The sequence below is a fragment of the Astyanax mexicanus genome, chromosome 20 (genome assembly GCF_023375975.1).
Source record: "Astyanax mexicanus isolate ESR-SI-001 chromosome 20, AstMex3_surface, whole genome shotgun sequence".
NCBI classification, from domain to species: Eukaryota; Metazoa; Chordata; class Actinopteri; order Characiformes; family Acestrorhamphidae; genus Astyanax; species Astyanax mexicanus.
Window position 1 is genome coordinate 37,188,143 of NC_064427.1, and position 21,437 is coordinate 37,209,579.

The 21,437-nt window shown below is 38.5% G+C and overlaps 1 protein-coding gene across 2 annotated transcripts in view; it reads right to left on the minus strand.

Moving 5' to 3' along the window:
• The window catches only part of trpc4a (transient receptor potential cation channel, subfamily C, member 4a), a 55,883-nt gene that overhangs the window by 8,844 nt on the left and 25,602 nt on the right, over nt 1-21,437 (minus strand). For both annotated transcript variants that reach the window (XM_022681439.2, XM_049468926.1), the window contains 5 exons: nt 9,992-10,328; nt 4,805-4,944; nt 4,369-4,691; nt 2,822-3,017; nt 84-275 (listed from right to left, as the gene is read on the minus strand). In XM_022681439.2, coding sequence (XP_022537160.2) covers nt 84-275; nt 2,822-3,017; nt 4,369-4,691; nt 4,805-4,944; nt 9,992-10,328 — 1,188 coding nt within the window. The remainder of the gene's footprint in view (nt 1-83; nt 276-2,821; nt 3,018-4,368; nt 4,692-4,804; nt 4,945-9,991; nt 10,329-21,437) is intronic.

Sequence of the window (21,437 nt, forward strand, 5' to 3'; positions counted from 1 at the left end):
CAGAGTAAAGCAGCACTGCATGCTGACAGTGAGAACTGTTAAAAGAAGATATTAAAGATAAGAAGAGATATCAGGTATCTTACACTTATTGTCCCAAAGGTCTCCGTTTTCGTGGCTGCCACCCTGAAGACGTTTCTCTTGATCCACCTCACGAAGTACCACACTGACTTTGGACTGGGGATGATATTGAATGGAGGGGGCAGAGTGCCTCCCTCCTCAAAGTAGCTCATCCACAGCTTCGTTCGAGCAAACTTCCACTCAATGTCAGCATGATCCTGTAAAAAAAAAGGAGTGGAGAACCCTTTTTTAGTCTAGTGACACTTTGCAGCTGGCTGTTTTTATTTATTATTTTTTATCTCATTTTTCTCCCAAATTGATTTTTGAAGACCAAATACACAGCACACTTCATAGGACTCTAGGAATACTACAGCAAACAGAAGTGATGTAGGGAGTGAGTGCTATCTACCTGCCCAAAGAGAGCATAGCCAACTTTGCTCTCTCTGACTCTGGCCGCTGATGGGAAGCAGCATGATCCAGAATTGGAACCAGTGACCCTTATAGTGGATTATAGTGGATTATAGTGGATTTTATCACCTTAAAGCCAACCTGTGCATACTCCTGCAGAAACTCCTGCTGATGTTCTACCAGTCTGTGGTACAAATGGTCCTTTACACCACTGGCAGAGAGGAGAGCTGGACAGCATGCTGCTGAACATCATGGACAATGTTCACCATCCATAGTTCATAGTAGGGGTGGGCGATATGGCTCTAAAATAATATCACGATATTTCAGGGTACTTTTGCGATAACGATATACTTGGCGATATAGAAAAACAGAAAAATAATTCATTCATTTCAGGAATATAGTATAATAGTGTAACAGAATAAACATAATGTGGCAAAATAAATAATATAGCATAAAATAATATAATGCAGCAAATAATATTGCAGAATATTTAGTGCATGCATATAAACTGCAAACTAAAACAATTATACAATAAATACACCTAAAGCTTCACAGTGAATAATAGACTACTTTTAAGACAGAACAGCTCTATTATCACCATATGGATTTTTAATATCATGATATTTCTGTGTCACGATATATTGTATACGATATAATATTGCCCACCCCTAGTTCATAGTTTCTTCATAGGATGAAATTGGTATTAAACTGGTACTAAATAAATGCAGAATGCAGCTCAGGTCTCTCACTCAGGCTAACTTTTAGAGAACACGTTGCCTCGATACAGAAGTATCGTCCACTCGACTGCCCCCAGATTTTTTGCTCTAAAATGAGAACAGTAGAGTTCCTGTACCACTGTTATTAAATAATAACATACCTTATACAGTCAGGGCCACTTAGTGCACAATAATTACTTATATTACTTTTATGATTTTATTAGAATTTGAATACTGTATTATGCTGCTTAATACTATGAGTTTAACTGAGAGTTCAGAGGAAATAATAGAGGAAATAAATACAGCTTCATATTCCACATTGGAAAGAACAAACATGCCATGGATGAAAGTAGAGAATGCCCAATTGGGAGCTTGCATGATTAGTGTCCTTGCTAACCAGCCATGCTGATAAACAATGAGAAAGTGGAGACACAATGAAACGTTATAGATACTTTAGAACAGGAGTGTCCAAATTACGGCCCGCGGGCCATTTGCGGCCCATTTCATTTTTTGGAGCGGCCCGCGAGGTATTTTAGAAATAGAATGAAAGTTGGCCCGCTGTTAAGCAGGTTTTTATAATGTGAGATTCAAAGTTTGAAAGCTAGGTGTGAGAAACGGGCCAAAGAGTCTAAAAGCGGAGAGGGTGCGCATTTCTAAAGCAGAAAAACGGGGCAAAAGAGTCTAAAAGCGGAGAGAGTGCGCATTTCTAGCACAGAAAAACGGGGCAAAAGAGTCTAAAAGCGGAGAGAGTGCGCATTTCTAAAGCAGAAAAACGGAGCAAAGAGTCTAAAAGCGGAGAGGGTGCGCATTTCTAGCGCAGAAAAAAAACGGGGCAAAAGAGTCTAAAAGCGGAGAGGGTGCGCATTTCTAAAGCAGAAAAACGGAGCAAGGAGTCTAAAAGCGGAGAGGGTGCGCATTTCTAAAGTAGAAAAACGGGCCAAAGAGTCTAAAAGCGGAGAGGGGGCGCATTTCTAGCGCAGAAAAACGGGGCAAAAGAGTCTAAAAGCGGAGAGGGGGCGCATTTCTAGCGCAGAAAAACGGGCCAAAGAGTCTAAAAGCGGAGAGAGTGTGCATTTCTAAAGCAGAAAAACGGAGCAAAGAGTCTAAAAGCGGAGAAAGTGCGCATTTTTAGTGCAGAAAAACGGGCCAAAGAGTCTAAAAGTTGCCGTAATTAAGGAGTTTAATATTAAGAGACCTCATGAAATTAAACATCAATTTGAAAAATCTTAGTTTACACAACACTGTCAAAGATAAAGATAGTAAGTCAAGTAAAATGGTGTGTAAATGAAATAATCAGGAAAAAAATATTATTTAAAGTGGTATATTTCATTATTTGTTTTATTACAGAGTCTGTGGCCCGTGACTTCAAATATATTTCTCCTTCTGGCCCCCAACAAAAAAAGTTTGGACACCCCTGCTTTAGAACATGGAATAATACAAGCTTACTTAGAGGTCAACATGCGTGTCCGTTAATTTATTCATATCAGCAAATCTAACATTTTTGATAAAAAGATCAAAGGGGGGAGGAGTGCAATAGAAATGTAGAATTACCTCCTGCAACCGCGTAAAGTGATCAGCGCTCTACATCTGATCAGTCACAGATCAATCTGACCCCAGGTAAAGAGAGATGAAACACTCACTGCGATGTGCTGATAGGAGTTGTTCATCATAGCGATCAGCATGTTGAGAAGCACAACTAATGAAATGATGTTGTAGGTTCCGAACATGGTGGCTCCAACAAACTCAGTAAACCGGTGGTCTGGGCCAACATTGGTCACGTGTAGATCGATGAGGCCAAAGATCGACCAGAACAAAGACTGAAGTGTTTCAAATAACCTGAAACGACAGAAAGAATTTATCTTATCTTACAGAAATAATTAAACAATGCCTAGATTCTAGGGTCTAAAACATGGATCCTAAAGGTCACTGTGTGCTGGTATTTTAAATATGCCTTAGGCTCCAGAACTACGTTAACTCTTGGAAAGGGGTGTAAGTGTGTAAGCCACAGTGTGTAAGGAATGGAATTAACCTTTACATGTGGCATACAGGTTCCATGTGCTTTTCTGCAACACATTTACCCATACGTGTTGCAACTGGGCCTGTAGATCCTGAACATTCTTGTTTTGCAGAAGCAGGCATCCCCTCTGGTCCAACAAATGCTTAATTAGTGATAAACCCTATTTTAGTGATCTATAGGTGAGCCAACCATCATGAACTGCACAGCTATATTAAGGACGTGTCAGTGTGTCTTTGCTATCGTAATGACGGGTAAAGTATGCCTTGTGGAGCTAGTAGTTTCCTTGTGGAAATCATTGGTGTGTTTTGGAAGTAACGTGAAATAAACCAATCAGTGTTTCACTTGCCATTCCCTTTAAGAGCCAGGTTTGCTCTGACTTTGGCCGATTGGTATTTTAATGGCGCAGTGCTTCTGCCCTTCTCAGAATAGAAAAATTACCACCCCACAGGAGCAACATTGTTATTTTGTTTTGTTTTCTGTTTATTGTTAATAAAAGTTGGGTTTTTGCACTGCTATGCGTCCTTGCGTGTGTGTGTGTGTGTGTGTGTGTGTGTAACGAGCGGGGTGTACACATGTTGAGCGTGCGAATGTGTTCCTAAGATAGGAATGGAAGTCTGGTGGTTGACGTCTATCTAGGTTGTATTCAGTCAGCGGCGCACCTGTGTTTTCCGCTGCCAAGATAGCAATACGCCAGAAATGTACATGAATACACTTCATTTTTCTAGATCACCACGCCCATCGACATTACATTCACATTAGAAGCCACATTGCTCTAATCCATTTTTTTTCTCAGATCGGATCTTGATGGTTCACATTCACAAAGGTAAGTGACCTGTATCTGTGTGTAACATGAACAAATCTGTCCCTGAAACACCTCACATGTGCACACTGATATGTGTAAAAATCGCCTTCTTTACCAACAACAAGAAGTCATATTTCATATTTCATATTCATGTCATATTTCGTAGCTTTATAAAAGTGAAATGGACGAATTCATATTTGACCGTTCACACTGTAATCATTTACTGAACATATCTGCCTGAAACATAACTGCATGTTGGTTTTGGCACAAATCCTGGTGTGTTATTTTTTCTGTCACTGAGTGTAGGTCAGGTTGTCAGTGTCAGTGATTTGTCCCTGATTTAGTGTACAGGGACGTGTCTCACTCACGTGGTGAAGGCGTTGTTCTGGTGTTCACAGCGAATCCCCTTGCACCACTTTGTGCTATTTGAAGCATCAGTCTCATAATAGAAGTAGAGCTGATTGAGACCGTTAGCAAAGGCTAGCAGCACCAGGCAGTAGATGAAGAGGAACTTGAGGATATCCAGAAGCATTCGACCCAGGGAGATCTGCAGGGGGCCCAGGTGGGAGTTGGCTGTGAAGAGGGAGATCAGGCGCAGAGAACTGAAGATATTTGCGATGGCAAACACTGCCTCTGCAACTAGGGTAGGGTGCCACATGTCCCAAGACTCTCGAGCATTCGAACCACTGTACTGGGGAGACAAGCAGAAAGAAATGATCAAATATAAACTTATTTTTTCCACATTTATAAATCTGAAAGTTTAATAATTAACATTTTTTTTAAAGAGAGAGACTTTTTCTGTACCTTTAAGTAAGCTACGACCTTCAGAGAGATAGTGGCTAGATACAGAGAATTCATGACGAAATCCATGAGGTTCCACCAGTCATGGACGTAGTCCTGAAAGCCTCCATCCCACATCTGTTTGATCTCTGCCCAGATGAAGCCTGCAAAAAGTAACATAACAAAATCTGAACTGTAATCTATTTCTAACACTTTATCTGTTTATCTTCCCACTCAGTCTGACAGTTTTTACAGTTCCTCAGCAGACACTTGGCTCTAGAAAGTCTGAGTAGTCTGAGCAGTTCCCTAACTTTAACCAAAGTAATTAACAGCTGGTGATACACCTGTTATGGAAAGAACATAAATTAAACATGTATGGATACGCTATGTCTAATTCTTTAAGAATATCCTTAATTCTAATAAATGCTCTCAGCTACTTTACTCGCTTTTCTACCCGGGAGAGTCTGGGAGAGAAGAAAGATCCTCCACCCAGTCCTCACAAGCCAAAAGGAACGACATATTTCCAATAAAGTAGTGGAGTGAACAGTAAGATGTTTGAATTTTTTCAAATGCAGCCAAATTAAAGTAAAAACCTAAAAAAAAGGAACTATTTTGGTAAAGATACACAAAAACCTATTTAAGCAGAGTAATATATTATATATCTTTTAACGGCTTTTATCGTTTAACGGTACGGGGTCACGGTTCGGTTCTTAATAAAGCGCCACAGTCATGCTTATTGTTTGTTTGTTCCAACAAGATTAAAAAGATGGAGCCTCTCATGATGACAGAATGATGAGAGAATCCTGGTTTTAAGCATTCAGAGTCAAATCAGAGCACAATCTTGAGAAGACTGCATCGTTGCACCTCTATTGGGGTTAAACAGGGGGTATATAATTGAAAATGTTTTGTTCCTTATAGAAAATGAACCAAGGCCAGAAAAACTTTGAAAATTGGACAAATTAATTATTATTATAAATTACTACCTTTTTTTTATTAAGCTAAAAACTGAAAACAGGTCCCACAGACCCAAAGACATTATAAGGGGTAACTTAGCAAGAATTGCTGACACAGAGAAAGAGAAAGATATATATATCTTTATATATATATATATATATATATATATATATATATATATATATATATATATATATATATATATATAGAGAGAGAGAGAGAGAGAGAGAGAGAGAGTCAAGTCAAGTCAAGTCAAGTCAAGTAGTTTTATTGTCAATACTGCATATGTACAGGACATACAGAGAATTGAAATTACGTTACTCTCCTTCCCAATTTTACAGCAGGTACAGATAATAGATATAATAAAGGAGAATGGGAGACACTATGTGTACAATACAGCAGGGACACAAATAGACATACATGAGACAAAAACAAGGTGCAGTGGTGTGGGGGAGGAATAGATATATAAATATAAGTAAAAATAAGTAAAAATAGATATATAATTATAATATAAAAGAGTGGGAGACACTATATGTTTAATACAGCAAGACACAATAAACATACGTAAGACAATAGTGCAATATTGATGGTGATTGAGATGGAATGACAGTAAAAATAGTAAATAACAGTAGTGCAAATACGGTATATGGTATATAGCTTAAGGCTGGTAAAGTGAATGGGTGCGTAAGTCCTTAAAGTTCACAGTTTAATTAAGTGGAATTAAAGTGCATATTGACAGTGCAAGTATATCAGTAGTGCAGGTGTTGTGTAGTGCAAGTCCGTTTGGAAGGGACCAGTACTTTGTGCATTGTAGTGCACAGTTTCAGTACTTTATTAGTGGGGGGGTCAGGATGCTGAGTGAGTGTGTGCTGGGGGCAGGATTGGGATGGGGGGTAGAGCAGGAAGAGAGTTCAGCATCCTCACAGCCTGATGGATGGGGCTGTCTCGCAGTCTGCTGGTCCTCGCCCGGAGACTCCGCAGTCTCCTCCCTGATGGCAGCAGGCTGAAGAAGCTGTGTAGTGGGTGGGAGGGATCTCCTGCCAGACGGAGGGCTTTCCGTGTGAGGCGGGAGCTGTACAAGTCCTGAAGGGAGGGGAGAGAGGTGCCAACAATCTTCTCAGCTGCTCTCACGATGCGCTGGAGGGTCCTGCGGCAGGATGCTGTGTAGGCCCCGTACCACACGGTGAAACAGCTGGTCAGAATGCTCTCGATGGCCCCTCTGTAGAAGGTGGTCATGATGGGGGTGGGGACTACAGCTCTTCTCAGCTTGCGGAGAAAGTAGAGACGCTGATTTGCCTTCCTGGCCAGTGACGCTGAGTTGGTGCTCCAGGAGAGGTCCTCTGTGACGTGCACACCCAGGAACTTGGTGCTGCTCACCCTCTCCACAGCAGTTCCGTTGATGAACAGAGGGGTGTGCTGTGTGTGAGTTCTCCTGAAGTCCACAACAATCTCCTTAGTCTTCTCTGTGTTCAGAGAGAGATTGTTGTGTTTGCACCAGGAGGCCAGACCGCTCACCTCGCTCCTGTAGTGTGATTCATCGTTGTTGCTGATGAGACCCACCACCGTCGTGTCATCCGCAAACTTGACGAAGAGGTTGGAGGTGTGTGCTGGTGTGCAATCGTGGGTCAGCAGAGTGAACAGAAGGGGGCTCAGCACACATCCTTGGGGAGCCCCTGTGTTCAGTGTGGTGATGCTGGATGTGCTGCTGCCAACCCGCACTGCCTGTGGTCTTCCAGTCAGGAAGTCTAACAGCCAGTTGCACAGTGAAGTGCTCAGCCCCAGACTGTCCAGTTTGTGTATGAGCTGTTGGGGGACGATTGTGTTGAATGCTGAGCTGAAGTCAACAAACAGCATTCTGACGTAGGTGTTCTTCTTGTCCAGGTGTGTGAGGGCTGAGTGGAGAACAGTGGAGATGGCATCATCGGTCGAGCGATTTGACCGATAAGCAAACTGGTAGGGGTCCAGGGAGGGGGGGAGCAAAGACTTGATGTGATGCATGACTAGTCGTTCGAAGCACTTCATGAGGATGGGGGTGAGTGCAACTGGACGATAGTCATTGAAACAGGATGGCGATGCCTTCTTTGGGACAGGGATGATGGTGGTGGCTTTGAAGCATGTGGGAACCACCGCCTGATTCAGAGAGGTGTTATAAATGTCAGTATAAACCTCTGCGAGTTCCCAGGCACAGTCTCTCAGCACACGGCCAGGAATGTTGTCAGGCCCAGGAGCTTTCCGAGCATTGATCTGAATGCTGAATGCTCTCCTCACACTGTCTGGGGACAGCGTCAGCACCTGGTCACCAGGAGGAAGGATGGATTTCTGGACGGGTGTTCTTGTGAAGAACCCATTCAGGTCGTTCAGCAGAGATGTGTCGCTGTCGCAGGTCTGTGTATGTGGTTTATAGCCTGTGATAGACTGGATACCCTGCCACAGGTTCCGCGTGTCTCTGCTGTCACTGAAGTGTTGGGAAATCTTCTTTGAGTACAGCCTCTTAGCTTTCCTGATCCCGCGGGACAGGTTGGCCCTGGCTGACCTCAAGCCTGCCTGGTCACCTGTTCTGAAGGCTGCATTTCTAGCCTTCAGGAGCTGAAGCGTAGAGAGAGAGATAAAGCGTAGGTAAAGCTCTGTTTGTGTGCAACAGCCCTGTGTTAGTGTCTCACTGGGCCACTGGTTGAGAGCTTTCCTTTTTCTTAATCATTAGTTAGTTAGTTAGTTAGTTTATAGCTTAAAAATGACTTAAAATCTGTTTGATGTGAAAACTTCCTGTGGGTCTGCCATGGGGAGCGTGTGTGTGCTAGCCTACTGATGCTAGAAAAACAGCGCTCAGCGTTAATGCTCTTTTTGATGTTTCTAATTTGCACAATAAAGCAAGTTTAGTTCTGCCTTTTTAATTGCACAGTACAGTATTACGTGGAATAACAATATATTTAAGAAACACAGACCATTGGATGAATTTTAACAAGCTGTTGCACAGTATCGACATTGTGGGCCCTAATTTAGCGATCTCTAGCACACCGGTCAATTCCGGATCACACAGCTGGATTTAGGGCTTGTTGGTGTGTCTTTAATACTGAGCAAAAAATACGCCTTGTGTGGTTCGAAACGCAGAAAAAGGCATGATCTAATTCTCTTAATTAATCATGTGTGTGTTTTGGGCATAGTGTAAAATAAACCAATCAGTGTGTCACTTGCCATTCCCTTTAGGAGCCGGGTGAGCTCTGACTTTGGCACATTTGTATCTTAACAGTGAGGCGCTTTGTGCGTCTCAGCAGAGGATACTGCTGGAAAGGTACGCCAGTAGCTCATTTAAGGGAACAGCAGTGTTATTTTATTCTTTATTCTGTTTATTGTCGAGTTAAAAGTCGGGTTTGCATCATAAGAATGGAATTAGACAATTGACTGCTGTCTAGGTTTATTTCAGTGAGTGGCACATCTGTGTTTTCAGATGCCAAGATAGCAACACAGTCCAGAAATGTACCTGAACACACCTCACTTCCAGACCACCACGCACCTTAGTGTAGATATATTCCTAAACTCTGACACTATTTTAACGGCACAGGCACAAGGCGTGAAAATAGACTCTTGATGGGGTGTAAGATAGAAATGAGCATCGTGAGGTGCCTTGCACATGGCGTACAATTGGGACCTATATGTTTCTCAAAATAAATACCTGATGATTATTATGCCTTGTATCTACTATTTATTAATGTTTTCTGTTGAGTTAGACAGAGTTCAGTTATTTACTAACTTGTTGAGTCTGTTTAAAATTTGAGCGAATAAAAAATCAAACATATAAAGAAAGCTATATGAATTTAAGGTAGCACTTTAATACAAAATAAGACTACCTTTATAACCTTGGTTATAAATGGTTTACCATTAGCTTACCATGGTTACTAATTAGGTTGTAAATGCCTTAAAAATCATTAATAATCAGTTTTAACACATACGTACAAAGAGTAACAATGACCTGTTGTTTGCCAAATAGTGAACCCACAGCCATCTATATTGTTGCCCTTTCTAATGATGTGTTATAACTGATTATTGTTTTTTAAAGCATTTACAACCTAATTATAAACCATTAATAAACTAATTTTAAAACATTTATAAACCCTTTATAAAGGTAGTCTTATTATAAAGTGGCACCGAATTTAAATATGTTTCTGTGCTCCATCCAAGATCCGGGTATTCAGACGCATTTCTCATTTGTAGTCAGTAATTTTGCCATAGTTTGTTAAATGGTATTAAAACAAAACCTACCCAGCACCCAAGGAAGGATCATCCACTCCACAGTGTTGGGTGGGGGTCCCTGTGATCGAGCTTTTGACCCAGTTATGTGCTGGGAGGCCAGCAGCAGGAGGAAGAGGAAGGTCAGGTAGGAAGCCGTATGGCAGATGAACTTGATGAAGGGCTTGCGGATGAAGAGGCCGTAGTGGCTCTTGGGGGCGACCAGGTAGAAGATGGAGAAGAGGGGGAACAGGAGGCCGATGAAGATGCAAGTGATGAACTTAACAGCCCAGTGTCGTCGCCTCCAGCCCGGGAACTCGTCATACCAGCGAGACGCCAACAGCTGCTGACAGTTCGGCTGCGCTACAAACTAACCAGACAAAGAATAAAAGAATAAAAGAATAAAGGAGAATTTGGATCAAAATCACAGGTGTATTAATATTTTAAACAGGCAGTTTCATTGAACTATTAACTGAACTGAATTGTAAATATTTTAGGAAAAACCCTTAAACACTTTAAAAAAAATAAAAAGTGTTTTAAAACGGCATTTTTTAAGTTTAAAGTGGATAAAAAAAAGATTACGATCTTGCAATAAGTTACAATCGAAAGGAAACGAAGTTTTCTGCCCTGTTTTATTGAGATAGATGGTGAATTTGTGGACCCTTGAGGGTTAAAGAACTTGTTAATGTCTTTAAATATCATTATAGTATATATTTATACTAGGAATGCAATGGTACAGTGTGGCCACGGTTCGGTTCGTATCGCGGTTCTTGGGCCACGGTATCGGTTCGGTTTTCGATATATATCAATATTAGGGCTCAGACTCTCTGCCCAAACCCGACCTGGGCTCCAGAAAATAGTCTGTTACATAGGCATCTGTTTTTTACTGCTATTTTTATTTTATATAAAGCTCTGGCATGATAATCACAATATAGCCAAGTAACCAAGTATTATCGTTAACGAAAATGAACAAAATAACGAAAACTAATAAACTAAGAACTAATAAAAACGGTAATTAAAAGAAAAAAAGTAACTAACTGGAACTGTATTGAGAGTTTATAAAACTAACTAAAATGAACTGAAATTACAGATAGAATACCTTTCGTTTTTGTGTTTGTTCATTTATAAGCGCTGCCAAGCCATGACACTAGTGCACAACCAAATGGACTGCATTATACACTGTAAAAAATTAAAAGTTGAAAAAAAATAAAATAAAATTAAGGATAAGTGGTGAAATTTTGAGTGTTTTGAAACTTTTTTACTTTTACGGTGTACAGTGCAATCCTGTGTACACTTTGCTCTGCATGCACGGTAGGGGTGTCACGATTCCTTAAATCCTCGATTTTATTTTATTTCCGATTTTAGGGTCACGATTCGATTCGATTCTCTTTTTTTACAGCAGAGAGGCCTATGCCAGTTTTAGATTAGTCTATGGTCAGTCATTGGTTTGATTCATCAAATTTACAATATCTTATTTCAAAAGATGGGCTTGATATAAGTGATGCAAAGTGATACAAGTGATCTGTAATACACCACAGTAGGCACTAATGGTCAAATTTAAATAAATTAATTAATTAAGATATATATGTAATGCCATCTAGTGGCTTTTTTTGGTAACAGCAGTGTGCACTATTAAAACAGCAATGTGCAACATAACAAAATAAATAATAAAAAAAAACAGGAACAGTCATGTACAAAATAATAGAACAATTAGAGCTTTAACAAACTGAACTTTATCCTACTATAACAGTTAAACATGAAAACTTGAAAAGTCATGAAAACATGACTTTTTCGGTCCCTGAGAATGAGAAGTTTTTTCTTTAATAAAGATATATTATTAACTTTATCTGAGAGAAAGATGATCCTTAAGGTACCAAAACTATTAACATATTTGAGGCTAGACAAAACAACTGTTATTTTTATATTTTCAAGTTTTTCTCATCTAGATGAGAATGTCCACATTCTCTGGAGAAAGAGCTGCTCTTTGAGCTACAGTGTGCTGCGCCGTTTGCGGGAGGGATCGTCGATCCTCTTTTTGACTTCGATGCTCGAGACCATGACATTATTTCGATCGATTTCGATGAAATATCGAAATCGTGACACCCCTAATGCACGGCCAAAGGTTCTTGCTCTAGAGATGACCGTTCCAACATAGTAGTACAGGAGAAGTAGGCATGTTTAACACAGCTTTACTAATGTTTCTAATATTTATTTCAGCTGAACGAGCTCCTTTATTTAAGATTTAATTAGATTTAATAAGATTTTATTCCAAGCTCAGTTTCAAAACAGGTTAATTTATCATGAAATATTCTCACAAGCTGGACTTTCATTTGAGGTCATCATCCTCCAAACGAAGCCATCTTCAAATGGTGCATAAGAGCGTAAAATGAAATAAACTGAGCTATGAGCTTCTGATATCTTTAAAAATAAAGAGGTTACACAGGGGACTGATTCCTTTCTTCTTTTATTTCTTTGCAATAACCTCCATGATATGATTTATCGTTGGACCGTGAGTATATAAATACCAGTCGTGGAGGCAGAAGCCCATCCAGAATCCAAGAAAGGAGGCTAATGAAAAACAAGAGGCAAGGGAAAACTGAAAAGCACAAAAGGCTTACAGTGTGAGTCTGTTCTGGATCTAATCAGATGGTATGAGAATCCTCGGAGATGTTGGATGAGCTTTCTGCACCTACTCTGAAATCATCTGTGTAACATATGAGAGAGTGTCACGGGTGACCCAGGCAGGGAGACGAGGAGGCGGACGCAAGTGCAGGTAGGGTGAAATCAATAAACAATAATTTAATAAATAAATAACAAGTAAACAAATAGACGGGTAAACACAGAACAATGAAATGAATAAGAAAACCAACGTGATATAAAACTAACATAAACAAACAAGAGGTACTATAAAACTAGGCAGGATAAACTAAAACAGGGCAAGGGAATAAACTAGGGAAAACACAGGGAACTTAAAAATAACAAAGGATAAACAAAAGATATACAAAGATATACACTAAGGAGGGAACTAAGGAGCACGAGAATAAACAAGATAAATATCAACTACAAACAAAGAGGGAGGCTATACAAGGAAAACAAATGAATGAAACAAGACTATGAACTAAACAAAGCAGAGACAATAACCAGGAATAAACAAGATAAACAAGGAACTAAAACAAGACGGGATAAACACAGAGCAGGAAACCAAGGAGCGCAGGAATGAACACAAGAAACAGAGGTACGACAAACAACAGGGGTTAGTGCAAAGACCGACGGAGGACAAGGTGGCAGAGGAGGGCTATTTATAGTAACACAAACACACTAGAATTGGAAACACCTGGGGAAGGGGCGGAGCTACAAATGAGACACACATGGAAAAGTACTGAGACAGGAGACACAGGGGAGCACAGGTCACGTGGGGAAGACACACAGAGACACGAGACGAGGCCAAGATGTGACAGAGAGACTGCTGATGCAGCCAAACTAATCATGATACATCATTTCAGAGTACACTGAACTAACTGTACTGTCACTGAAATGACAGGTATGTAACTGAGCTGTCTGTAAGCCTTTGGAAAAAAAAAATAATATATATATGTAATAAGAGACCCCTTAAAAAATCAAACCAAGCTGGAATGCTTGATTTTTTGCACCAGGAGCAGCATAAAGTTATCCAAAAGCAGTGTGTAAGACTGGTGGAGGAGAACATGATGCCAAGTTGCATAAAAACTGTGATTAAAAACAAGGGTTATTCCACCAAATATTGATTTCTGAACTCTTAAAACTTTATTAATATGAACTTGTTTTCTTTTTTGCATGATTTTAGGTCTAAAAGATTTTTTTGGAACTTGAGAGAAATGTTGTCTGTAGTTTATCTGTAGTTCAGAAACTGAAGTGGTCTCTTAATTTTTTCCACAGCTGTATATATATATATATATATATATATATATATATATATACACAATCGGCAACAGCTTTTGCTCTTGAAATTGATTTTCAGCTAATGCTCTTGATGTTTCAAGTTGTTGGTGTGTTTATCAACAGCAGCAGCCTCATTACAATACAAAGAGAAATATTATTGATACTAAAAGAAGTAGACACTAATAAATAAATCAAATTCAAAATAATGAAGGACATCATATTAATTGTCAATTGTTATTAAGTATTTTTTATACACATCAATTTTAATATAATTTTTACTAAAAATCATCACAATAGAAGAGTTTAAATACAATTTTAATCAAAACCTAATATATACATTTTATTAATATTTACATGTTAATCATAGAATCTCCTGGAAGAAATATAAAGCATGTGTGAATGTTTACTATAATATACTTTGTGATGTTTAGGCTGGTTTAAGGTCCTAAAGGTTTAGCTGTAAATGTGCAGTAAAACATGCACTGGATTGGGAGCCTCACCAGTAGGACGTTCAAATGGGAGCATGATAAAAATAATTGTGACCAATCAACTAATCGGAAATATAATCGGCAGATTTTTTCGCTACTATAATTGAATAGTTTTACTACAATGGAACGGTTCACAAATAAACATATCCAGGTGTTCGAATGGCCAAGTCAAAGTCCAGACCTGAATCTAATGGAGAATCTGTTGAAAGAGCTGAAAACTGCAGTTCATCACAAACCAACGCTCTCCATCCAACCTCACTGAGCTCCAGCTGTTTTACAAGGAAGAATGGGCAAAAATTCAGTCTGTCAAAGTGCAAAACTGAGAGAGACAAACCCCAAATAAATTGCAGCTTTAATCCCAGCAAAAGGTGGCGCTACAGAGTATTAACACAAGCGACCTTATATCGCCCAGCCCTACTTCTATGCTTTTGCTCATTTTTTTTGCTAAACATTTAAAGCATCCTCATTTTCAAGAGTGGAATCAACAGAAAATGAGAACAGAAATCATCCAAATACCCACTTATCTTCTAAATATGACCAGAATAGATTTATTTTCTAGCCTGTGTGAACTGTTGGCTGTCTCTTTATTCCAAGCAAAAATAGAGCAGTAGAAAATCCAGAGTGACTCAGCTGAAGTAATGCAATACATGCACTCAGAGAAAGATGTGATGGAATTGAAAGAGCTCTCCCACTTTATTTGACTGCTTTCACAGTTCAGTGAAACCTTTTGTTCCAGACAATAAAAAAGCAAAACCTGGACCTGCTGCCGTATGAGGTGGTATGCAGACAGTTTCACGTGGATGCACACACTTACTTCCTCTATCTATCTTTCTCTCTCACACACACACACACACACACATTTACACACATTTATTTGGTCACAAGATAATTGAATCAAAAGAGTACAGCAGCAGTGGTGTGAAAAAGGGTTTGCCTCCTTCATGATTTCTTATTTTTTTGCATGTTTGTTAGGCCTGTCATAATAATTACATTATCGACTTATCGATCAATAAATGGACATGACCTCAATCATTTTAATAATCGTGATATCATCCATTGTGTTTGCAATTCAAAAATTTGCACATATATTGTGATTGTGCACCTGTGGGCATAGGGGCATGGCCACCGTGACCCGGTAGTACAAAAGCACAGCGAGACAAAGACATTTATTAGTAAAAATGCCCTCAATCAACACCCAAAACTAACTTAAAGAAAGTTACTTAAAGAAAATAATGGCCCAGTGCGGCTCTAGTCGCTTTAGTGTCTCTTAGGTTTGTGTTTCCCCAGCCTTCCAGTCACTGTCAGAATGGGTCTTTATGCTGGTCCAACGCGGGCCAGCTGGGCAGACCGGGGCTGCACGTCATGGTGTGAGGTATATAGGTCAGGACTACAACTAGGCCACTCTAAAGTCTTCACTTTGAATTTCTTCTACAATTCACAGACTTGCTGGTGTGTTTTGGATCATTGTCCTGCTGCAGAACCCAAGTTCGTTTCAGCTTTAGGTCACGAAAAGATTGCCGGACATTCTCCTTCAGGACTTTTTGGAACACAGACGAATTCATGGTTCTATTCATCACAGCAAGTCTTTCAGGTCCTGAAGCGGCAAAGCAGCCTCAGAGCATCACACTACCACAATCATGTTTTACTGTAGGTATGATGTTTTTTTTTTTGAGATGAGTCTAAATGAGCACTGCGCTGTGACAAACAGGTGTCCGTTAACTGATGTATTAAAACATTGCTAGATAAAATAAACCACGCAGCGAGTGTATGATGTGGGAAAGAAGTAAGCTTTCTTTAAAGTTGTGAAGATAGTTTAGCGTTTAGCCTTTAATCCTAATCAGGGATAAAGACACTTTATAGCTTTTTGACCTCTGGTTGGGCCTCATTTCATGCAAAAGTTGTTTTTTTTTGTCTTCTTATGGTTGAAATTACTTAAATAATCTATATGCATGATGGATCATGCAGTTGTAAACTTAACTATTTTTTTGTAGTATTTTTTTTTTTTTTTTTTGCAGTGAAGACCAACCTTACTATCCTAACTTCTCATCTTCCATCCCTGTGGGGACATCTGGTATTAACAAGTACAGAAAGACTCGTACACACACACACACACACACACCAACAAACAGAGATAAATGCACTATGAAACTGAGTGAATATTCTCTTGCTCAATAAGTTCCAGAAAAGCAATATGTCAAGTCGACAAGCCGACAATAAAGCTTTCTGCCAAAGCCAGAACAATGACGAGATACAAATAAAAAATACATAATAATGCATAATGCCCCTTGTTCTCATACTGAATGGCCTGGTTTGGTTATGGACGAGCATATGGAATACATTAAGTGTTCCTCCTTATTAGATGTACCCTGGTTTGTCCTTGTAAGTCTGCTGTTTGAGAGTAAGCTAAGAAGAAGAGGCATTTAATCCAGCTGACTCAGTACCAAACACTGCTGCCTCCAAGCAAGTTCTACTGGAGGCTGACATCATGGATAGAGCATGAGCTGAGACCTCCAGAAACATTACAATATGCTAATTATGTTAACTTATGCTCTGTTTATTACACTTAACGAGATACACAACTGCTTTATTAGGGTTTTTCATGAAAAAGAAAAGGAAAAGAATCTCTAAATTAAAGGTGTTTAGCATTACTTATAACGCTTAGTATCAATTTATCACCTCTTTACAAACCAGCAGATGTCCAGCTGAAAAAGACAGGCTGTACAGGGGGCTAGGACACTAGCATTAGCATGGGTAATGTAGCCTTTGCGTTTTTTTTTTTGTTGTTTGTCTTTTTGTTACGAAAAAACCAAAGGCGATTGTCACTGTCTGTGAACATTACAGTCACATGTTGAGCACTGCTGAGATAATAAATGTATGATAAGAATATCAGTGCTGAGGTAAATGCATGACTTAAATAGCACTGCTTAGGTAAAAATACATGAATAATAGAAATAAAATAAAAATGATACATGCTATAATCTTGAGAAATTCAGCCGAGTTTAAAGAACTTTGCTTATTACCTTCACTTAAATGTGATATACAGGCTCTACAGGAGGTAAATGTGAAGTCACACATTGAGCAGTGCTGAGGTAAATATATGATTAAAATATCAGTGCTGAGGTAAATGTACGACTAAAATAGCACTGTTAAGGTACAAATATGGTGGAAAATACACTGCTGAGGTAAATGTGTGGCTACAGTTGCAATTCTAAAGTAAATTATGATTATCATTACACTGCTAAAATATATTCATGACTAGAATAGCGCTGCTGAGGTAAATGTGTGATTACAGTTGCATTAATGAAGTAATTCATGATTATAATCACACTGCTAAAATAAATGTATGACTTGAATAGCACTGCTGAGGAAAATATGGGACTACAGTTGCACTTCTGAAGTAATTTATGATTATAATCACACTGCTAAAATTAATTCTTTACTAGAATAGCACTGCTGAGGAAAATGTGGAACTACAGTTGCACTTCTGAAGTGATTATTGATTATAATCACACTGCGAATAACAAATTAATGATTAGAATAGCACTGCTGAGGTAAATGTACGACTAAAATAGCACTGTTAAGGTACAAATATGGTGGAAAATGCAATACTGAGGTAAATGTGTGGCTACAGTTGCAATTCTAAAGTAATTCATGATTATAATCACACTGCTAAAATAAATTCATGACTAGAATAGGACTGCTGAGGTAAATGTGTGATTACAGTTGCACTTCTGAAGTAATTCATTATTTTAATCACACTGCTAATAATAAATTCATGATTAGAATAGCACTGCTGAGGTAAATGTACGACTAAAATAGCACTGTTAAGGTAAAAATATTGTGGAACATGCACTGCTGAGGTAAATGTGTGATTACATTATGATTATAATGACACTGCTAAAATAAATTAATGACTTGAATAGCACTGCTGAGGAAAATGTGTGATTACAGGTGCATTAATGAAGTAATTCATGATTATAATCACACTGGTAATAATAAATTCATGACTAGAATAGCACTGCTGAGGTAAGTGTGGGACTAAAGTTGCACTCCTGAAGTAATTCATGATTATAATCGCAATGCTTATAATAAACTCAAGAGTAGAATAGCACTGCTGAGGTAAATGTATTGCGCATTGATGCCCAAGCTTTTGCATGCAACTTCAGACCTATAGAAATAAACACAAAGTTTATGACCAACCAGAACCTAGAGCTGCTCAGCCTAATATCAGACACTGCGGAACCACAGAGCCGCTCCAGAACCAGGACGGAATCTCCGTTGCCATGGGAACAATGATTACTGGAGATCCCTATCAAAGACCCCCAGCCCCCCCAGGCAATAACCATACATATTTACTTATCCAGGCAGACACTAAAGCCACCGGTAGCCCCAGACATGTTAAACTGGAGATTATCGTCTCTCCTGTTTTGATTTATGCACCTGAGCGCGCGCTCGTATGTATATGTGTGTGCGTGTTGAGGAGGGGGGAGGGTTTGATGCAAGGACCAACCTCATACCAGAAGATTTGATTTCACACCCCAGAAGATGCCACTAAATTAAACTCCCGCACTGTAAATGTCATTCCTAGATTAACACTTGCACTGATCAGATGAGACCAGTTCATTTCTCATGACCGCAGTGAGCATTAAAGAACCCGCATCATTTTATCTCACAGTTTTTCAGTTTAATTTATTTTCTCAAAAGCTAAATTGTGAGATTTCTGGGATTTTATTGAACAAACACTTGCGCAATACTCTACGCTCAATACGCTCTGCCTTTATCCCATAGAATTAAACAGACTGTTTTAGCTAATGTGCCTTTTGGATTAATACAATGCATGTGGGCTGCACAATATATTGTTTCTATATAATCATTACAATGTAAGCCTATGCAATAGTCACAGGCTAAATAACCATATACAGTCTTCTTTAAAAGTATTGTAACAGTGAGATGACTCTTGTTATTTCTGCTGTAGACTGAAAACATTTGGGTTTGACATTAAAACATTAAATTGAGACAAAAAAAAAATCAACATTTCAGCTTTTATTTCCAAGTATTTACATCTAGATCTGATACGCAGTTCAGAAGATAGCACCTACTGTCCCTATTTTTCTGTATAGGGGTGTCACAATTCTCTAAATCCTCGATTCGATTTTATTTACGATTTTAGGGTCACGATTCGATTCGATTCTCGATTTTCTTTCTTTTTTTTTACAGCAGAGAGGCCTATGCCAGTTTTAGATTAGTCTACGGTCAGGCATTGGTTTGATTCAGCAAATTTACAATATCTTATTTCAAAAGGTGCGCTCGATATAAGTGATGCAAAGTGATACAAGTGATCTGTAATACACCACATTAGGCACTAATGGTCAAATTTAAATAATTTAATTAAGATATATATATGTAATGCCATCTAGTGCCTTTTTTTGGTAGCAGCAGTGTGCACTATTAAAACAGCAATGTGCAACATAACAAAATAAATAATAAAAAAAATACAGTACAGAACAGTCATGTACAAAATAATAGAACAATTAGAGCCTTAACAAACTGAACTCTATCCTACTATAACAGTTAAACATGAAAAATAAGATTTTAAGACTTTTTCTGTTCCTGAGAATGACAGTTTTTTTTTTATAAAGATATATTATTAACTTTATCTGAGAGAAAGATTCTCCTTAATGTCCCAAAACTATTAACATATTTGAGGCTAGACAAAACAACTGTTATTTTTATATTTTCAAGTTTTTCTTTAAGAAGATGAGAATGTCCACATTCTCTGGAGCAAGAGCAGCGGCTAATACATATCTTGTATCACAAAAACAAATAATTGAAAACAGTAAGTTTGTGTAGTTTATTTTCATATATGGGCTATATACAGCTCAAAATAAGAGACCACTTCAAAAAGATCAGTTTCTCTGATATGACTACTTATAGGTATATACAGTACAGCTAAGGTACAGTGCTTTTAATCCTTAATTAATGCAATTAATTAGTAACAATAATGTTTTTTGTTGTTGTTGTTTTAAGAGTTCAGAAATCAATAATTGGTGGAACTACCCTGATTTTTTAATAATACTGTTTTTACGCACTATAAGGCGCACTATTTTATAAGGTGCACTATTAATGAATGTCTGTTTTTTGGTCTATTTTTATACATAAGGCGCACTGGATTATAAGCAGTGTTTTAAGAGACACTATAATTCAGCAGGTTTAACTGCTGGGTGGGGGGTAGCTAACTAAGTTAGCTAAAGTAGGGTAAAACAAAGTAAAGCTAAGCTAAGTAAACAAAGCTGTATTAAAAAAATACTTTCTTTTAAAGTCGAACAGGTGCTGGATGTAAATCTACACAGATTAAGCTCTTGAAAACTGTTTATTTGGGCGAGTCAGGGTGCTTTCGTTTATTTACAGTAAGCTTAGATTACTGAATTTCTCCAGCAATAGGCTGGAGCATTAGCATTAGCGGCTAACTGTTAGCAGTCTTTTTGGCATGTTGTGATACTTTAACATTGATTCCTATTTTCCAAAAATGCTTTTCATGATATTGGCCCTTTAAATATGACCCAAAATGTTTGACTGTGTGGAAAGTATCCTTTCAATAACCTCTTTAAATATTCCTTAAATATATATATAAATAAGAACACTCGATTAAACCAATATTTTGGTCAAAAGCTGTTGAATAAACTTCACTTAGAAGAGCATGAGTGAGAGAGTGGGTTTAAGCATTTAACTAAATCACTGATCCAGAGAATGAAGGGAAATTAAAAGTGTGTTTGGAATAGATAGACGGAACAGGAGAAGAAATATGGCAGCGTTTTCATGCAGTACATTAATCTGCATATAGCTGCATACATTGTAAACATACATTTCTGTTGCTGCTGGGCGGCATTAGCTATTTGTTATGCATTGCAGTGCAAAATGATGTGCTGAATGTATTTATTTCCACATAATTCCACATGAATAAAACATACGGCATAGACATAAACACAAGCATGCTCAGATATGAAATTGTGTTGATATTAAATGTGCTTCAGTCATCTGCCGATGATATACACAATTTAATCAAGCAAATCAAA